This window comes from Barbus barbus (genome assembly GCF_936440315.1).
Source record: "Barbus barbus genome assembly, chromosome: 38".
Lineage (NCBI taxonomy): Eukaryota > Metazoa > Chordata > Actinopteri > Cypriniformes > Cyprinidae > Barbus > Barbus barbus.
In genome coordinates this window covers 16,178,080-16,195,278 of record NC_136716.1, presented here as the reverse complement: position 1 = coordinate 16,195,278, position 17,199 = coordinate 16,178,080, and the positions used below count along the sequence as shown (strand labels likewise).

General features: G+C 39.7%; 1 protein-coding gene across 3 annotated transcripts in view; it reads left to right on the top strand.

Moving 5' to 3' along the window:
* Window positions 1-11,480: 11,480 nt before the first annotated feature.
* The window catches only part of LOC306857821 (zinc finger E-box-binding homeobox 1-like), a 69,954-nt gene continuing 64,235 nt past the window's right edge, over window positions 11,481-17,199 (top strand). Inside the window, exon 1 of one of the 3 annotated variants that reach the window (XM_079398010.1) lies at window positions 11,481-11,898. In XM_079398010.1, coding sequence (XP_079254136.1) covers window positions 11,841-11,898 — 58 coding nt within the window. In that variant the 5' untranslated portion in view covers window positions 11,481-11,840. Of the gene's footprint in view, window positions 11,899-12,674; window positions 12,873-12,988; window positions 13,722-17,199 lie in introns of those variants that run through there. The other 2 variants (XM_079398012.1, XM_079398011.1) reach the window with 2 other exon arrangements.

Genomic DNA, 17,199 nt, shown 5'->3' with positions numbered 1-17,199 from the left:
TTCTGTGAATACAGCCAATCAGAGACGATTAAAATGTCACTCTCCAATCAGAGCACCGCCTATTTTATGACGAGTGTACAGTCAGCGTTTTTTATAAGATTCAAGGAACTGCGGGAAATCTGAGGCTGAGCCAGACGACGTCGTCCGTTTAACAGGGTGTATGCTGTAATCTTCTTCATGCATGTAAAGAGATATTGCACCTATACAATACCAATGCAATAAGACTAGCGCTATAGGTCTTAGCGGTTATAGACAGAGTTTTATATCTAGCCTACATATTAACTAACGTTACATGATTAGGCTATAATTAAACTAGAAACTAGATAAGATGAGATTGGAACTGCTGAGAGAGTGAAGGCATGCACAATAAAAGACTAGTGGCCGATTTATCTGTCTCACTCATCAGCTCTGCTCTCTGGTGTGTATAGCTCAGTTTGTTCTGTGTATGCACTGTAGACTAAGTGACATATCACTAAAAAATGAAAATACTGTTGCTGTTCCACTTATTGTGGCATAAAATGCATCCAAACTTCATTTTTCTATATAACAGTGCAGTGGGGTCCAAAATCTTTTTTTTTATTATTATTATTTTGCTTTTATAGTTTTAGTATTATTTATAATTTCAAATTTGTATTATAACAATTTTAATGAAAATGTGTTAAATTGCTAAATTAATATGAATTAAGAATTTCTTAGCATGCCTATTTGATTTATCTTCCTTTTGCTTTCATAACAGCATCACTCAAATAAGTTTACATGGTCAATGGCACTTTTTTTTACATGCATTAAATAATTTTATGCCATTATGTTTCTTCTAAAGCTAAACATTTTGATTTCAGTTTTTTTTTTTCAATGTGCTGATAAGCTGAAATGTTCAGAATATTTTTGTTTATTTATCTTTTAGTTTGTCATAGTCATGCATTAATGTTGCTGGCAGTATGTGAGAATGTGCATGTACACTCTCAGAAAAAAAAAGCTAAATTGTACCTTTAGGGGTACAATACCTTGTCATGCCTTAAGGGGTACATATTATTACTCTAACGTACTAATATGCACCCTTTAGGGGTAAAGAAGGTTGAAAGGTGTCCCTTTGAGGGTCCTTCCCCAGTGACAATCTGTTATACAATTTTGCACTTTTTTTATGATAGTATATGCATAATTTTTAGATAGAACTTTCCACTTCTTTCAAAATGTGAAGATATATATTTGTCCTTTTGGCTTTATTGGGACAGCAAGTGTAGAAAGGAAGCATTAGGAGAGGTAAAAGGGGAACAGAGTTTGGGAAAACCTTGAGTTGGAGACTTAAACTTGGGTTACCCTAAAGCACTGCTAAATATCAAAGCACTTACCACAAAGCTATGGCTCTGACTCAGGGTGAAACATAAACACTTATGTGCTTTAGATTAAAAAAAGCTATATATTTGAATAAATTACAAATTGTATTTATATAGGAGTGGCTCACGGTCACAGCCTTTTCCCTGTTTAAACACAGTAGGAGGTTTGTGAACAACATGTGGCCTTGCAAAAAAGAGAAAGACTTCTCCAGCATCTTCAAATTAGTGTTAACCCAATGTTTTATTGTGTGCCTTCATATGTCTAGCAAACAGACATATTTTCCATGAGCAATTTTGCCTTGTGCATTTTAAGCTGTACTGTATTGTTACTGACTAAACTTCATACAACCTTGAAATACTTGAACCTTAATGTAATTTCAGCAGTTACCTTCATTTTTCTTAACATCAGACTGAGAGAATGTGAGTTCCATAGTTCAAGGCTTAGACTGGACTATAAACATAGAGAGAATCAATGACACTCCTTCTGTTGTAAACAATAAAATGGACTCACCCGCCCTCATTCTACATCTCCTTAATAAATAGCAAAAAGCCAAAGGGCATCCAGATGGCAATAACCTGTGTTTACAAAAAGAAAAAACATCAGTAAGCATAAGATAAAAAGAAAAGGTTCTCTTACATTAGTTTGTTTACAGTCTCTCTCTCTTTTCCTCCTCCCTCTCTTGTCTCAGGCATATTTGTAATGGTTTATGGATGTCAGTTCTGTAACAGGAGCCATTTGAATGTTTTTGTCTGTGAAATCTGTTTTGGTCATTAGAAAGGCAGAGAAAAGGTGAGTAAGTGAATTGTTCCACTGGGGCCAGCAAGTGTGATGACCTGGCTGTTCATCAGCCGTCAAGCATAAAACCGAAAGCTTACGGGATTCTTTTTCACTCGGGTTGATTTCAAGGAAACTTGAGTTTTGGCTTCTTCTGAAAAGCTCTAAATGCCACATTGAAAGTGGTAGTGGAGAGCTTCCTCAAATAGTTATTTTGCAGCCTCCAACTTTGCCCTCTGCCGTAGCAGAAGTACACCTGACATAGTTTTTCAGTTATGTATCATCAACCAGGGTTTTTCTTTTTCGGTTATGACTTTTGACGTTTGTACTTAGCATCCACAAAGTTGACACTAGTGAAAAAAGCAGTGAGTGTCTTTTCATTTATTTGGCATGCTTTCCTTCATTTCTTTTCTCTCTCTGTACACATTGTATGTTATTACGGGTTGAGAGGCTGAATCTGTAGCTAGCTGCAGCTTTCATGACTGCTAGACCCACATGTCTTGCCATTTTAGAGAGCAGATGTGTGTGTAAATGCATGGTATTGCTTGAACAGAGGCTCTCTGCTTCTTCTAACTGCTGTAAAAATATTTTTCTCAGAAGACCTTTTCTTCATGTAATTCTACCTGTTCATTCCTACCTCTGTTTCATATCATCCCCTAATATTAACCTTTGGTCAAGACTGTGTAATGAGTAGCCCATGTGCCTTGTTTACTGTACATCTCTGTATCTTCTGAATAATATATAATAATTCACCTACCAGCAGTGAACGCGTGCACTGAACAACAAAACTTGGTGTTTCAGCGATGACTCATCTGAAAGCCTCTGATTGGCCATTTCATTCATAACGTCAACAGAATTGTAGGTAATTGGTTATCATGCGCAACACTGTAAATACGCGAAAAAAGAAATATGATGGAACAAATAAGCCCTAAAATTAATTTGATGGCATTACTAGGCTGTTATAATAATCAGCCACAGGCGATATCTCTGACTATCGTCTATACACGATACTATCATCTATCAGCACAATCCTAATTTGCAGTCAGCCATAATTAATTTATAATTATGTTTACTAAGATAATGTGAGGAGTATTCAACAGGTCATGTGACCATGACCAACAGGTCACCACCATGAGGTGACCCACTCCATGTAAAAAATAAAAATTGTCTGCTGATATGACTGGAGTCTTCCATTTCATTTTTGATGTGTAAGTTTTTAATGAGAAAAAAATGCATAGAATGCACCTTTAAAAAACTGATACTGAAAGGAAATAAGCATCATGCTAATTCGCCAAATCTATCCACAAAATAGCAGGAATTCTGAATGACTAAATACATGCATACTAAACATGGAAATCTCTAACCGCTAATGCGAAGGGGAGAGACACCAGCGGAAAACAAAACTTAGGAAAGTAATAAGGAGGATGTCCAAATGCCCTCTGTGGAAAAAGTTCCTTCACAGAAAGTACCTGGATAATGATCGTTTCTCTCTTTCTTTCTGATGGGTTCTCTTTTTATCTCTCCTTTTCTCTCAGGTGTGTTCACATCTGCACCTAAATGTGAAGGATTCTTTGATATGCAGAGCTTGAAGTTTGTGTATGTGTGAGTGTGGGAAGCACATGATTCTTCCTCTCAGACATGCCAGCAAAATGAGCAGAAGAAAGATCTTGGTGTTCCAATATACACAAAACAAATTTTAGCTGTGGTTGTGAGGTGAATTTTTGACGGAACACTTGGAAAGGATCTCCAGTAATCTGCGTGACAGACTTAGCTCACCCGTACAACCTGGATGATCCAGAAATCCTGTCTCATACACACACATGCACATTAGTGCTCAGCTATGGTACTATTCTTCCTACGCATCCATTATTCCCATAAAAGACTCCCTGGCACTCAGATGTTAGATTTTGAATCACACATGTTTTACAATGAACAAAATATTTAAAAGTACGTTAAACAATATTGGTGTTTACACATCAAGTTTTATGCAAGATTTGAACATACTGTTTTAGAAACAAAATGAGTTTGTGATTGGTCATGGCACACCTGTAATCATGAATTCTGCATTTAAATTGCAACAATTTTCAATGCATAAAAGACTTTTTGATTAGATTTCTGTTGTATGTGTCTATAGATCACACATTCTGCATTCGGTTACAAGCAGAATTGATTACAGTTTGTGTTCTAAGAATCTGCTGGTTCACTGGATGTTTTGTTTTGGGTGTGGCCAAATTCTCTTGGGCGTTATAGCTGCAACCCTGTCCAGGGACACTCCAGAGAAGAGGAAGTGAGATCATAATGACCTTGTTCTTGAGAAGGGGGTGCGTATTGTGATTGACATCTCAATCTTGCCTTCAAAACATTCCATTGTTGGGCCCTTGAGTTTTCCTGAGCTCTTGAATAGTTTTGTCGTCATGGCATTTGTGTTTGCGTTTTCCATGAGCAGCAGTAACTTCAGCACAGTGCTAGAGCTTATGAAACAAGTAAACACAGATTTTGTGGCTTTGGATTTTTCTGGATCATGTCACAAACAATCAACTCATTTTCTGGCCATGTAACTGTAAGACTTAGAAATCACTTCTGACTCTCAAATTTTTTTTACATAGATGTTTCTGCCGTACTAGGAAGGACAGCTTTCATTTCAGTATAAATGTGTGCACTTTATATCCAAAGTTCTTAGTCCCCCCAAAAATGTGGCTGTTAATCCTTGTCAATGAGCTTTGGGGTTATCTGTATGCTACAGTGTACTTCAAAAAGTACTTCTTCTGGTATACAGATAAAAGATATTGATGATATATCTTGCACTCAAAAGTTTATCCAAGTTTTTGCATGTTCTGTAGAACGAGAATGTTAAAAGGCTCATTGCCTATTGTCAATAGTATAGCATTATGAAGCACATCTCACACAAAAGTCACTTTCAAACCAAGCAGTTTTTTTTGTTGGTTAACAAAGTAAATCTGACTTGAACCTGTTGCGAAATCTGCATGGAGAAAACTTTTGCCCTCACATGAAATTCCTAATTACATAGATTCCAATTGTAATGACTGGATTTTGCTCATGAAAATTTGCCAAACAATCATAAATGTGACCACACCACCACCTGCAACTCACTAGCACACAGCTAATTATGCTTCTGTGAAATATTAAAACAAAAATTGATTGGTTATATTTCAAAAGGCCCTTCAGTGCATCCCACCCAAACTTCCTGTTTAATGTTAACACAAAACAATGCTCGTCAAGCCATTTCATGGGGTCTTCAAATCAGTTTAGTTTCTGGAAAATGCCTGTTTGAATTACCTTGATCCTTGATGGTCTGTCCCTAGTTTAAGATTATTACACTTCTGTTTACTGTCATACTGTAATGGAAGATGGCTAATGCCTCATGCTGAACACATTCCCGAGGGTTGCTTGAGTTTCTAGTTTTTATCTCCATCCATTATGATCACCACTCTCTTTCTTTCTTTTCGTTTTCTTTCTTTCTTTCTTTCTTTCTTTCTTTCTTTCTTTCTTTCTTTCTTTCTTTCTTTCTTTCTTTCTTTCATACCTGTCAGTTTCTACCATAATCCTCCATTTGTTTTTTAATCTTTCTCTGTTTCTCCAGTTGTACTTGCCACCTGTGTTTCTCTTTCATTCTTCTCGCTTTCTGTTCCTCTCCTCTCTCGCCACTTTAAATCACCCGTTTCTTCAACGTGTCCATGTGTCAAATGAGCCTTACACAAATAACTTTAAGCTGATTTTCCCTGCCTCTTTCTTTTTATGTATGTTTTCCTGTTTCTTTAGCAGTCCTTTGCATTTCCATTTCTCTTCCTTCCTTTTTCTCTCTCTTTCAATCCTTTACCCCCCCACACACACACAACACACATACACACACCATCTTCTCCCTTCCCCCACACAGCTGGCGCCCTGAGCTGTTAGTCCAGATGGTTAGGAGGGGAGGCAGGGGCTTGTTCTCCACGTAGCCCCTCAGCAGGCTCTCTGTCCTGGGCAGCTCTGAGTCGGCTCCCTCCTGGACCAACTGGACCCCCCCCCCCCCCCCCCCCCCCCCAATAGCACTGCCAGCATTAATCTCCTAAATGATCCCGCCAGGAGGAGGATCAATACTCATTTACAGAGATGCGGCCTGATCCCTTAATGTAGAGCAGTGAGGATAGCTTTCTACCCCCCCCCCCCACTCATGTTGCTGTCTCTCCTTCAATCTTGTCTCTTTCTTTCACACTCTTTCTTCCTGTCTTCATGGCCCACTCCTTCTCTTCGTCTTTAGCCCAGTGAAAGGAAAAGGTAAATGGGATTGGAATAGGTAACAGGTGAGGAGATGGATGTACAGTGGAAAAATGACTGAATAAATTGTTTGTAGTATGAGGTCAGTTGCTTTAATGAAATATAAAACCTCCATTGATGAAGTCACCACACCGCTCCTGTTAAACTGGCATCTCAGTATGCCCGGTGGATTGAAACCAGCAGGTCTTGGATTGCAGATATTGTTGGGTTTTAATTTTGTCCTGCTGGGTGGTCCCGTCACCAGTAACCAGCAATAGAGGCTACTGGCTTTCAGACTGCTATTTTAATAGCATAGTGACTGTGCGCTATTATACTGTTTTAATATTTGCAGTAGCATTATTTTTACTCTTTGTTTTCCATCGTTGCAAGAAAATATGACTTCATGTCGAAATGGCGGCATCCAAGGAAAATGGTAATAGACTGGACTTTCCACAGAATAATGGCCCCGTCTTTTTCCAGTCGGTTAGTACCAGCAGAGAGAGAGCGCGTGTGTGGTTTTCAAAACGCCTCATCATTGATCTCTGATGAAGCCTGCCCTTCACTGAAATGCTTTTCTTCTTTTTCTTTTTCCCTTAGCCAGGGAACGTCTGTTTTTCACCTTCACTCTGTCTCTGAGCTTGCCCGTCGGCCCGCCTGCTGGACCATAGTGGCACCTGGAGCCAACTCAGCTGGACAGCCGCTCTGGTCGCTGGCAAACTAGGAGAATATAACTGGTGCCTGGTCAAAACAAGTTAAACCATGAAATAATATTTTACTGTTCCGCTATTCCAAGTCCTCACGAAGTCAGCACAATTTCAGAGATTTCTTTCAGGACAGGACCATGTACCAGCGAAATTCCCAGTGAAGGTTCAGAACGATGATGTTCGTTTAATCCCACCAGAAGCCGCTTACCTCACTTCTTCCAAAAAATGTCTTTCTGCAACTCTACCTCAGCTCCCAGTTATTGCAATGGTTATGGCCAGTAGGGGAACATAGCTTAAACCCCTTCATTATGGACAGCCAAACCTGTCCACCCTTTTCCACATCGCTCTTTTCCATTATATGCAGCATGTGAATATATATATATATATATATATATATATATATATATATATATATATAGGAAGGCAGAGAGCCGAATGCTAACTCTCTTAACAAGATTCTATGGACATTAATGCTATTATTATCTGTTACTCTTTAAAGCCTCTGCACAGCCACAGAGCACTTTGTCCTGTTGAATAATTCACTGTCAGCAGCCATAGGCAGAGCGAACTGGCTTAATGATGAAGGGACAGGTACCTTACTCAGCTCTGTCTGTTGTCTGTTTGATGAAGTGAAAGAGGCCATGGGTTGGAGAGGGTTAGACAGATGACAGGGAGGGTATTTGAGGCTATAACCAGGGGCATTTCTAAACTAATGTTGGGTTTTTCTCTGCAAAGATCCCGCTATGTACTTAGAGGATATTGCTTTCAACATAGAGCTTGTCTTCTCTCTAAACATTCAAAATGAAATTGCCCTGTCATTTGTCTCCTAACCATTGTTTCATTTCCCTTTCCACTTCCTGTTCTCATGACCATTGCTCACCTGTAGAGCGTTTTCAGATTTGATTAAACATAGACAGCTTTGGAACGTTTAAGAAGGTCATAGTTCTTTTCAGACCTCATTATCTGGGTTCGTATTATGGAAACAGTTTTCATACTGCAGTTGAAATGCAAGACGAGAACACACAGGATGTTAAAAGGATTAATCTCAAAAATGACAATTCTGTCATTATACCCAACCTCATGTTGTTTCAAACCTGTTGGACTTTATTTCTACTGAGGAACACAAAAAGTTAAGAGTTCATGAGAAAAATAGTGAATTGTTGAATAAAGTGTGCATTTGAGTCAATTTATTAATCTGATTTACTGAATCTCAAATGAATCATATGATCTGATGTTGAAATAATTTACTAATTATTCATGTACTTAAAATAATTATTTTCTGATCTGATTAATTAAATCAAAATTAATCAGTTGATCTGATTTAATGAATCACAAATGAATCAACTAATATGATTTATTGGGTGTTTCTCGAACGAAAGGACGCATTATAAGGATGCATATCTAGGCTGCATTAAGCTCCGTTGAAGGACGTCATAGTTTGAAGTATCCTTAGTGCCTTGTGCCCTTCATTTGGCCTTTTTTGAAGGATGCACCAGGTGTATCCTTCATATCCTTCAATCACCCACAATCCTTTGCACAGATTCCAATTCACTAAAAATTTATGAACTGAAAATGAATCAACACTGAGCTTGTTCAGTTTTATTATGTTATTCAAGATAAGATTTTTTGAAGTTAAGGTTAAGGTTTTGTTTTGTTGTAAATGAATCACATCTTTTAATATATATATATTTTTATATAAAGTATTCTTTAAATTATAATTTTAATAGTATTTTTGTGCCCTGGCCATAGGGTGGAAACATGTATGACATAGCCATGCACTTACTAGACAGTCTCATTCTAGCATTTAATTCTGAGAAGGACTCTAGCCTTAAAGCCTCAGAGGGCCTGGTCTAGGAAAGACACATTTTCACTGCATTCCTCCGTTTGAGCAGCCCCCATTGAATCAGAAATTAATCAACTGATCTGATTCGTTGTATCAAATATGTTCTGAATGATTCAGACTGATCTGTTCAACTCTCTCACTTGATGTTCTGGTCATAGTGATTTCTAAGTTAAACACTTGCAGGAGATGAAGATTATCAGAGAATATCAGAAAGCTATCTTAGACATTTATGATACTTTTATGGTTCATTTGAATCAATTTTGAAACATTTCTCCTTTTGTGGAAGAAAGTAAGCGATACGGGCTTGGAATGACAAGGTGAGTAAATTACATAATTTTCATTTTCAGTTAGTACTTAAAGAGTAATGGAGGAAGGAAATATTGAATATTTTCTTTACATATAGACTTATGCAACAAGCTTTGATCTGCAACATATCATTGTGAGATTATAGTGTTTTCACTCAATCAGAGCGGACTGTACACTGCAGACCCATGCTAAGTACACCACAGGTCTGACAGAGGTCTGACAGAAACCTGATAGTCATCAGGTACAAGAATAGCGCTACCCTCCACTGCTGCAGCACTTGCTTTTGTGACCTGTAACAGAGAACGGCAGACCTTCAGATGTACCATGTTGGTGCTTCAGCCCAATGTGTCATATAAATGCGCTAGCTCATGTTTTGGCTGCTGCATTCATATGTATGTACTTGACCAGATAAAACATTTTTTATTGGGTGTAATGTATAAAACACCTGAAAATCTTTGGAATGCAATTAGGCCTGACTAAACTCATTCTCTCAAACGTTTCTCTACATCTAACTTTTCTCTGGCCTTCAGTTCCTTTTTAGTTGGTGTCAGTCGGCCTCTCTCTGTCTCTCTCTCTGCCTCTCACGCATTCTCTCCCTATTCAGAGTCAGAGGAGTAAACATCCCTGGGGAACAGCGAGCTCTTTCTTTGGGTGGAGGACTGAATCATTGCAGTGAGGGTCCCATGATCCTCCCTGTGCCTTGGGACACACACTGCATTCCTCCTTCCTACTCTGTCGCACACACGTACACTCGAACACATATTTCCTTCATACTTTAAATTAATATGAATATACAGACCCTCCTACAACACATATCTATGCGTTTGTGCCAGTAAACATTAGGCAAATAGCATTATACCAAATGTCACAGTTATTTAGTAAACTGACAAATCTTTTGCCAACCTGAAGAACTGTGAAGTGCATTAGATATGCTCATTTCACTAAAGTGTTTATTCCGTAAAAAATTAGATGTGCACTCTTTAGTGATAGACATTTTTTTTTCAGATAAAACAAAAACTCAGCTACATCAGCCACTGATAACATCAGGCATGTGACATGATGATTAATAATTAAAAAATGAATGGCACTGCTTTGAAGTTTCAAACATGTTCCTTTGAATTCAATATGGACTAAATAAAAACAGTTATATATAATTCAAAACTTATGGGGAAAATTGACTTCCATATAAATGATTTAAATGATTTTGTCAGATACAGACTTTTTCTGATACAGCTATCTGGAGTTAGCTATAAGTATAGCCTATAACAAATAAGAGATTGGGGAATAGGAAAATTGTCACAAGGACTGTAAATCAGTACTGAAGTTCTGAAGTCGCAAAACCCAGTTCAATATCAACTTAAATAATATTTAATTTTATCTTCTGAAACTAATATTCCAAAATCAACATATTTTTTGCAATAGCTCTTTGCACAAATGACACAGGAATACAATAAAGTAAGGTTTTATAATTAAGGCTTTATGGTTAGACAATGTTTTTTTCCCCTTATATGTCAGGTTGAGGCTTTTTAATGGCAGGTTTCAACGGTGACAACTTACCCCTTATAGGCTACCCTGCTACATTTTGTCGCAAAATGGGAAAACAATGGTAATGTTAAACACTTTATGATTAAAACGCCCAATTGTATTTATTTATTTATTATTAAGTAATTAAATAAGATTCTTTCTTTCCTATCGCTGTTCATGCTAGGGGTCAAATAATTAAATATTAAATAGGGTTACACTTTATTTTAAGGTGTCCTTGTTACAGTGTAATTCTACATTTAAGTACTGAGTAATATTAATTAACTACACGTACGTACTATATAGGTAGGGTTAGGTTTTGGTTTAGGGTTACTTGCATGTAATTATGCATACATTATTATTAGTAGTAGTAAGTAGGCTAGATGTAACTTGTGTAACAAGGACACCTTAAAATAAAGTGTTATCTTAAACGGTATTAATTTATTTGATTCTTTTAGATGTGAGTACCGCTCAGGTTATGGCCGCAAAAGTTATTTATTTTAATAAAACTACCCCATATAAATGTTCATTAAGGTGACAGCTAGCCAGTGGCCCCTCTATAAAAAGTTACTGTCTACATCTTGCTGCGACTAGTCTTATGACAAGCAGATTTCTGCCTCGTCATGAATGAGAAAAGTTGCAGCAAAGATTGTGTGACTGTGTATGCTTGTGTGTGTGCGCCATAAACAGGTGCACGCGTCAAACTTTCCCCGCCCCCTAAGTTTAAAAAAACACATCTCGCTGGATTCAGGTTAAATGTTTACCGAAGCGCTTTTCCGTGTGATGGGCTTGGAAATGTTTGTTTTGTCCAGACACTCGTGTTTCTTTGGAACTGTCAATCAAAATAGCGTTTCCTCTCCCTATACATGAACAGGTTGATCAGCGAGCGTTTCGGAGCGCGTGGTGCGAGGGGCGGGAGTTGGCCAGAGACAGGGGTCTGAGCGCCAGAGAGAGAGGTATAGGAGCCAGAAGGTAATGTCGTAAAGCCGAGTGTCGTAAACCAGGTGCAGGGAGGGGAGGTGGAGTAGAAGGGAGGGAGGGGAGGTGTGGGGGCGAGAGGAGGTGACTCTCCAGCAGCATTTAGACACAGCGAAAGGATCATGGCGGATGGCCCCAGGTGTAAGCGCAGAAAGCAGGCGAACCCGAGGAGGACAAACGGTGAGTAAAAACCCTTCGCTTTGCTTGGCGACTGCTGTTTTTATTCAACTCTGGACTCCGGGCCGCTGGCAGAACTTCTCGAGCCCCACAAAGTGCTGGAAAGTAGCGCCGTGTTATAGCCCCTATCTAGTGTACCGTTATACCTGCCGCGCTCGCGACTCTCTCACCGCCTAGCGGTGCACAGCGCGAGCGCGGACCGTTATACGCAGCCAGTCCCATACAAGTGACTGTCGCTTTTGTTTCCCCTTTTATTCCCCTTCGCCCTGAGTTCACTTTATAAAGCTTTTGGGTTTGGAAAAATCCATTCTATTCGAATCTGTTACTCCTGCTGGTCGTCATTTTTAGAATCCCCTTCTTTAGATTCGAACGAATTGAAACTTCTTTTCTCGTTCTAAATGTACCTGTTTGGTCCGATGCGGGTGATTTGGTTTCACATGAATCAGTTTGAGCGATTGAAGTGGTGGAAATGCTTTCATAAATACGTGTTTGGGAATAGAGCGGTGGCTTGAGAGGATTCTGTTTTATTTTCGTTAACAACAAACTTTGATAAATCTGCAGTGGGCTGTTCCGCTGTCTGCGTGGTAGCAGGTAGCTAGCGAGCTAGCAGAATCCTAAGAATAACCTCTAATAGTAGTATGTGTGTTAACATTTTACAGTAATATTTATGAATACGTAGCTTTAAATCACCGATGTGACAGTTTGGCTTGTTTTACTATCTACAAGTCGCACTTTTGTCATATAGCTCATAAGAAACTGCCTGATAACAGCAGCACGTTGCTCTCTCTGTGTTGCTGCTGGATTGGAAAACAGGGGCATGCATGCAGTTCGCGGTGATGTTTGACAGGAAAGTTTTCTTCTTGAACTCCGATTGAAGTTTACAAAGCAAAAAATAAGGGTGTGTTTATGTAACAGTCCTGCCAGTCTAAGCGTCCCAGCGGGATCGGGTCTCAGAGAGCTCTGGAGCACGATGCCAGGTAAAGCAACCTGTTTGTGCAGCCAGCCTGCCACATTTCTAGTTGGGTGGTAACGCTGAAGAGAAAAGGAAAGGAATCTGAAGGGCTGTCTGCTGCTAGAACAACTGCTGCAGCCTATATAAGGAATGCGTATTCATCCCGAGCTGATAAATCGCGCTGCTGCAGCTGGACTTACTGCACTGACAGTTTATTTGTTTTGGGGACTTTATGCATCCGCTTTGTAATGCATGTCCGTAACTGTGTAGGTTTCGGGTTTATGTGTGGTAAATCGTACTTGCGATTTGTTCTTTTGATTTATAACGATTTATCCGGCAAGCTGTGTCCAGAGGTATAGACGTGAGCCTGAGTAATTTTACGAAGGAAATCGATAGCGAGAAACGCGAGGCGTGCTTTACTTCTCGCTTGCGCGCGTGAGATAGGGAATATACACTTGAAAATACTTTTAAAACATTTTTATTCGTCCAAACTCGGTCTTTTTAGATCAAAAGCCCACCGTTTTTAATTTCGTCGGCTCATCTGTTTTATTAAGTGTCTTTTTTTGTGAAGAGATGAGTGAAGAAAGACACTTTTCCTCAGACTGACGCCATGCGCGCGCCATGTAGCGGATCTCTCAGCGCGCGCGTGTGTGAGCGACCTGTAAATATGTGCTTACCTGATCGGAGGGGAGGATAAAAATGTCACTTAGGTTTTTCGTAAATGCTATTTGACCATTTCGCTATTGTTTTTTGCTACCTGAACTTGCTGACAAGGAAGGAATCCTTCTTTTTCTCTCTCTGAGATATATTGTCTCATTTTGAAAGCAGACGGGAGGCGTTTCTCGTGCGTTGCAGCAAATGTCAACTTGTGCAGGTATAAAAAAGATGTATGTGTAGTGTTTTTCGCATGCCTTCTCACTCTCAGCTGCTGTTGTCGTTTGTTTTTATCTGCAGAAGGGATGGGTGCCTGTTATCATTCGGCTTTCTATAGCTCTTACTCTTAAAAGCATCGCTACAGTGGAAAGAGCATCCTCGGTACTTATATTATAGGTGCTGGAGCATCGCTCTTGAATTTTTTTTTCCAAGCGGTAAAAGTATAGGCGTGTTCTGAAATTGTTTCGAAACCTACAATGATTTTACACCGTGAGGCTTGAGGGTCGTTTTGCAGCGCTTTTCTGCGGTGTTGGGTTGATATAAGTGCTTTGTCATAGGGCGTTTTGGCACTGCTCACTGCACTGCAGGTATCTGAACGCGGAGACGCACCTGAGCCGTGCAACAGCACCTGCTTGTGCTTATTTATCATATGAACACCTCCAGAGATAGCTTTTGATGACACGTTAACGTCATTTAATTTTCAACTCAGCCCTTCTGTATTAAATAAAGCTTGTTTTATCATTTTAATCATCTTGATCATATAAACCCACATTAATTTAAGTGTTTCTTCTATGAGCGCTCGCAGGCGCTTTACGCGTCCTGACCGTTCATTATTTGAAGTCACGGACTGACCTCGGAGCGCTCCCGGTACGGGAGCCTGGGTCATTAACATACGCCCCTCCCCCTCCGCGCCGCCGTGAGGAGTGTTGATCAGACCGTGTATAATTGGAATGTGGCCGCCTGAGTGCTTCACCGTTTGGTGTAAAGGCCAACAGTAAATGTTCACTGGAGGCAAACTGACTTCTAGATGGATTCACCTTGTGTTTACCAGACGTACCTTCATTTTAATTACCATAATCAAGATGAATGGAATGTTTTTCATTTCAACTCATTTACTTTAGAACTATTTTGAATCAGCCACAGAAGGCTTAAACACTATAAAGTATCTTGTAAAGTTATGTGATATGAACGGTACTAAACTGTTTGTTCATAACATCTTCAGCTCTAATTATAATTCACACAACCTTCACCGACTTAACAATCACACCTAATTTACGGGGAAGTCATGGCCTAATGGTTAGAGGGTCGGACTCGTAATCCAAAGGTTGCGGGTTCGAGTCTCGGCCCGGGATTGTAGGTGGGGGGAGTGAATGTCCAGCGCTCTCTCCACCCTCAATACCACGACTGAGGTGCCCTTGAGCAAGGCACTGAACCCCCAACTGCTCCCCAGGCGCCGCAGCATAAATGGCTGCCCACTGCTCCAGGTGTGTGTTCACGGTGTGTGTGTTTTCACGGTGTGTGTGTGTTCACTGCTGTGTTGGATGGGTTAAATGCGCACGAATTCCGAGTATGGGTCACCATACTTGGCAGTACTTCACTTCACTTAAAATCTCCCCCTTAGGTCTTCTATGATTGTGGCTCTTATCAGAAGGCCTAATAGTTGGCAACATTGCTGTCCTGATAAAACACACATGGAGACAGTTTGCAGTCACACATAAATATATACTTTAAAATGCAAAAACAAACAAACGTAGATATGTTTAGAAACATTAATAATTACCAAACACTTAGTTATTAGTTATTAGTTATTTCACTTAGTCATTTTTCTCTGTCATGTTGGAAGGTCATCCCAACATAGTAACTCGTGTGTCTTGAAAGATTATAATAGCTCATTAAGGCAACATTATTTGCTTGAGAACTGTACTTTTTATTTTTTTATGATGCTCTTAATTGGTCACATGACTTGCATTAGTGTGGGCCGAAGCAGTAAATATGGCCTATACCATTCTACTAATCTTTCTTTTTTTGGCTATCAATAAAAGTTCTTGACTCTCACTTATGAGTCATATTGCAGTAATATAGCCTACCTTCATTTGGAGAATTTGTAAAGGTTACAGTGGTTTCTACACAGGGGCTGAGGGGATCGTAACAGTTTTTTTTCCTGGTGCTGAAGCTTTTACCAGACACTTTGAGCATGTGACAGCAGCACTTCACCATCAGGTGAAAAATCTGTGACTTGCCTGTTGCTTTGACTAAAGGCAGGGTGTTAACCTCGAGATGAGCTGTTGGGCAGGTGAAGAATGTTTTACAAGCTAGAGAATTCATTAGTCCTCTCTGACTTTTTACTCTGTAGAGCTGACTGAATGGCCTACCTTGAAAACAAAATATGCTCAATTCTATAGAGATACAGAAAAATAGACATTTTTCATCATTGAGCAAGCCTGTAGTTTGGTAAACTGAGTAAACTTGAGGCCCAGGGAACAACCCAGAGATTTGGACTCTCCGTCTTGGATTGGAATGCTAAATAGTCAACAGTTTTTCAGAGTATTTAAAGCTGTCTCAGGTGAAGTTATCTGCAGAATGCGAGGAAGGTGAACTGTGTCTAAACATCTTGAAAACTGTGTTGCTGTGCAGTAAAGCCTTAATCAATCTTATTTAAAAGCACGCCTTGCTTATATCACCAACAGCTCCAAAGGCAGACAGAGAGCATCTCGAGTATATCACTTCTGAACATACGTAATCTCAAAACACTTTAACTGTGTGCCAGTCTGTCTTTTTTCACCTTTTCGCATGGGACTGGTTCTAAAGATGTTCCCAGCCACTTGGGCTTCTCGTGGCACATAACATGAAGGCGATCAGGGGCTTGAGCTGTAAACGTGAAGGTGCTAATAGTCCGCAAGACGACAGGTGTTGTTCACAGGACAGCTCTCCTTCTGTCCCTTCCTCCTTTGGCTCTCTTCGAGAGTACTGGAGGGCAATTTGAAACCTCCCAGTTTGGGAATAGAGGAATGTGGCTGACCGGTATTAGCATGGCTAAGAAAATAAACATGGCAGCGGCTGTTGGGCGTGCTGTGCTTTGTAGTGGCATTCTAAAATGGAGGTTACATTTCAAAAGAACTTTAGCAAGACTGTATTTTTATTCCAAGACGTTTTAAGGGAAGGATTTACACCTCTGAAATGAGCAGAACCCGCAAAGTTTTACCCAGCTGCGTTTATACAAATACACCCAATGAATGATGAGAAATATTTAGTTTGTTTACTGTCATTACCTTTGGAGAGCTATGGCCAACGTCAGGCTACTGCCAGCTCTGTGATAAAATGGGTGTAGCAAAATTTATTTGGCTGACAAAACTTTAATTACTGCGCTGGGCTATTTCCACACCCCGTACCAGACTTTCTAGGGGTTTAAAGCAATAAACACACATGCTTGTTTTTCTCTTACTCATGCACATTAAGTTGGAAATTGTGCAGTATTTTTTTTATGTGTTTGTTTTTCTGTAGGTATATATGAGTTAGGAGGACCGCTTTTCTACGGGACATACTGCTAGGGCATTTTAAAAGCCATCTGCTAACATTTAGGGGTCTCTCCCTGGTGCGCAAGGTTCAGCCGAGGAGGAAATTTTCATTTATCCATCATGCTTTTGTTGACTTCCTCCAAAAGTCCATCTGAAATGCTCTCTCCTCTCTTTTCCGTCCCT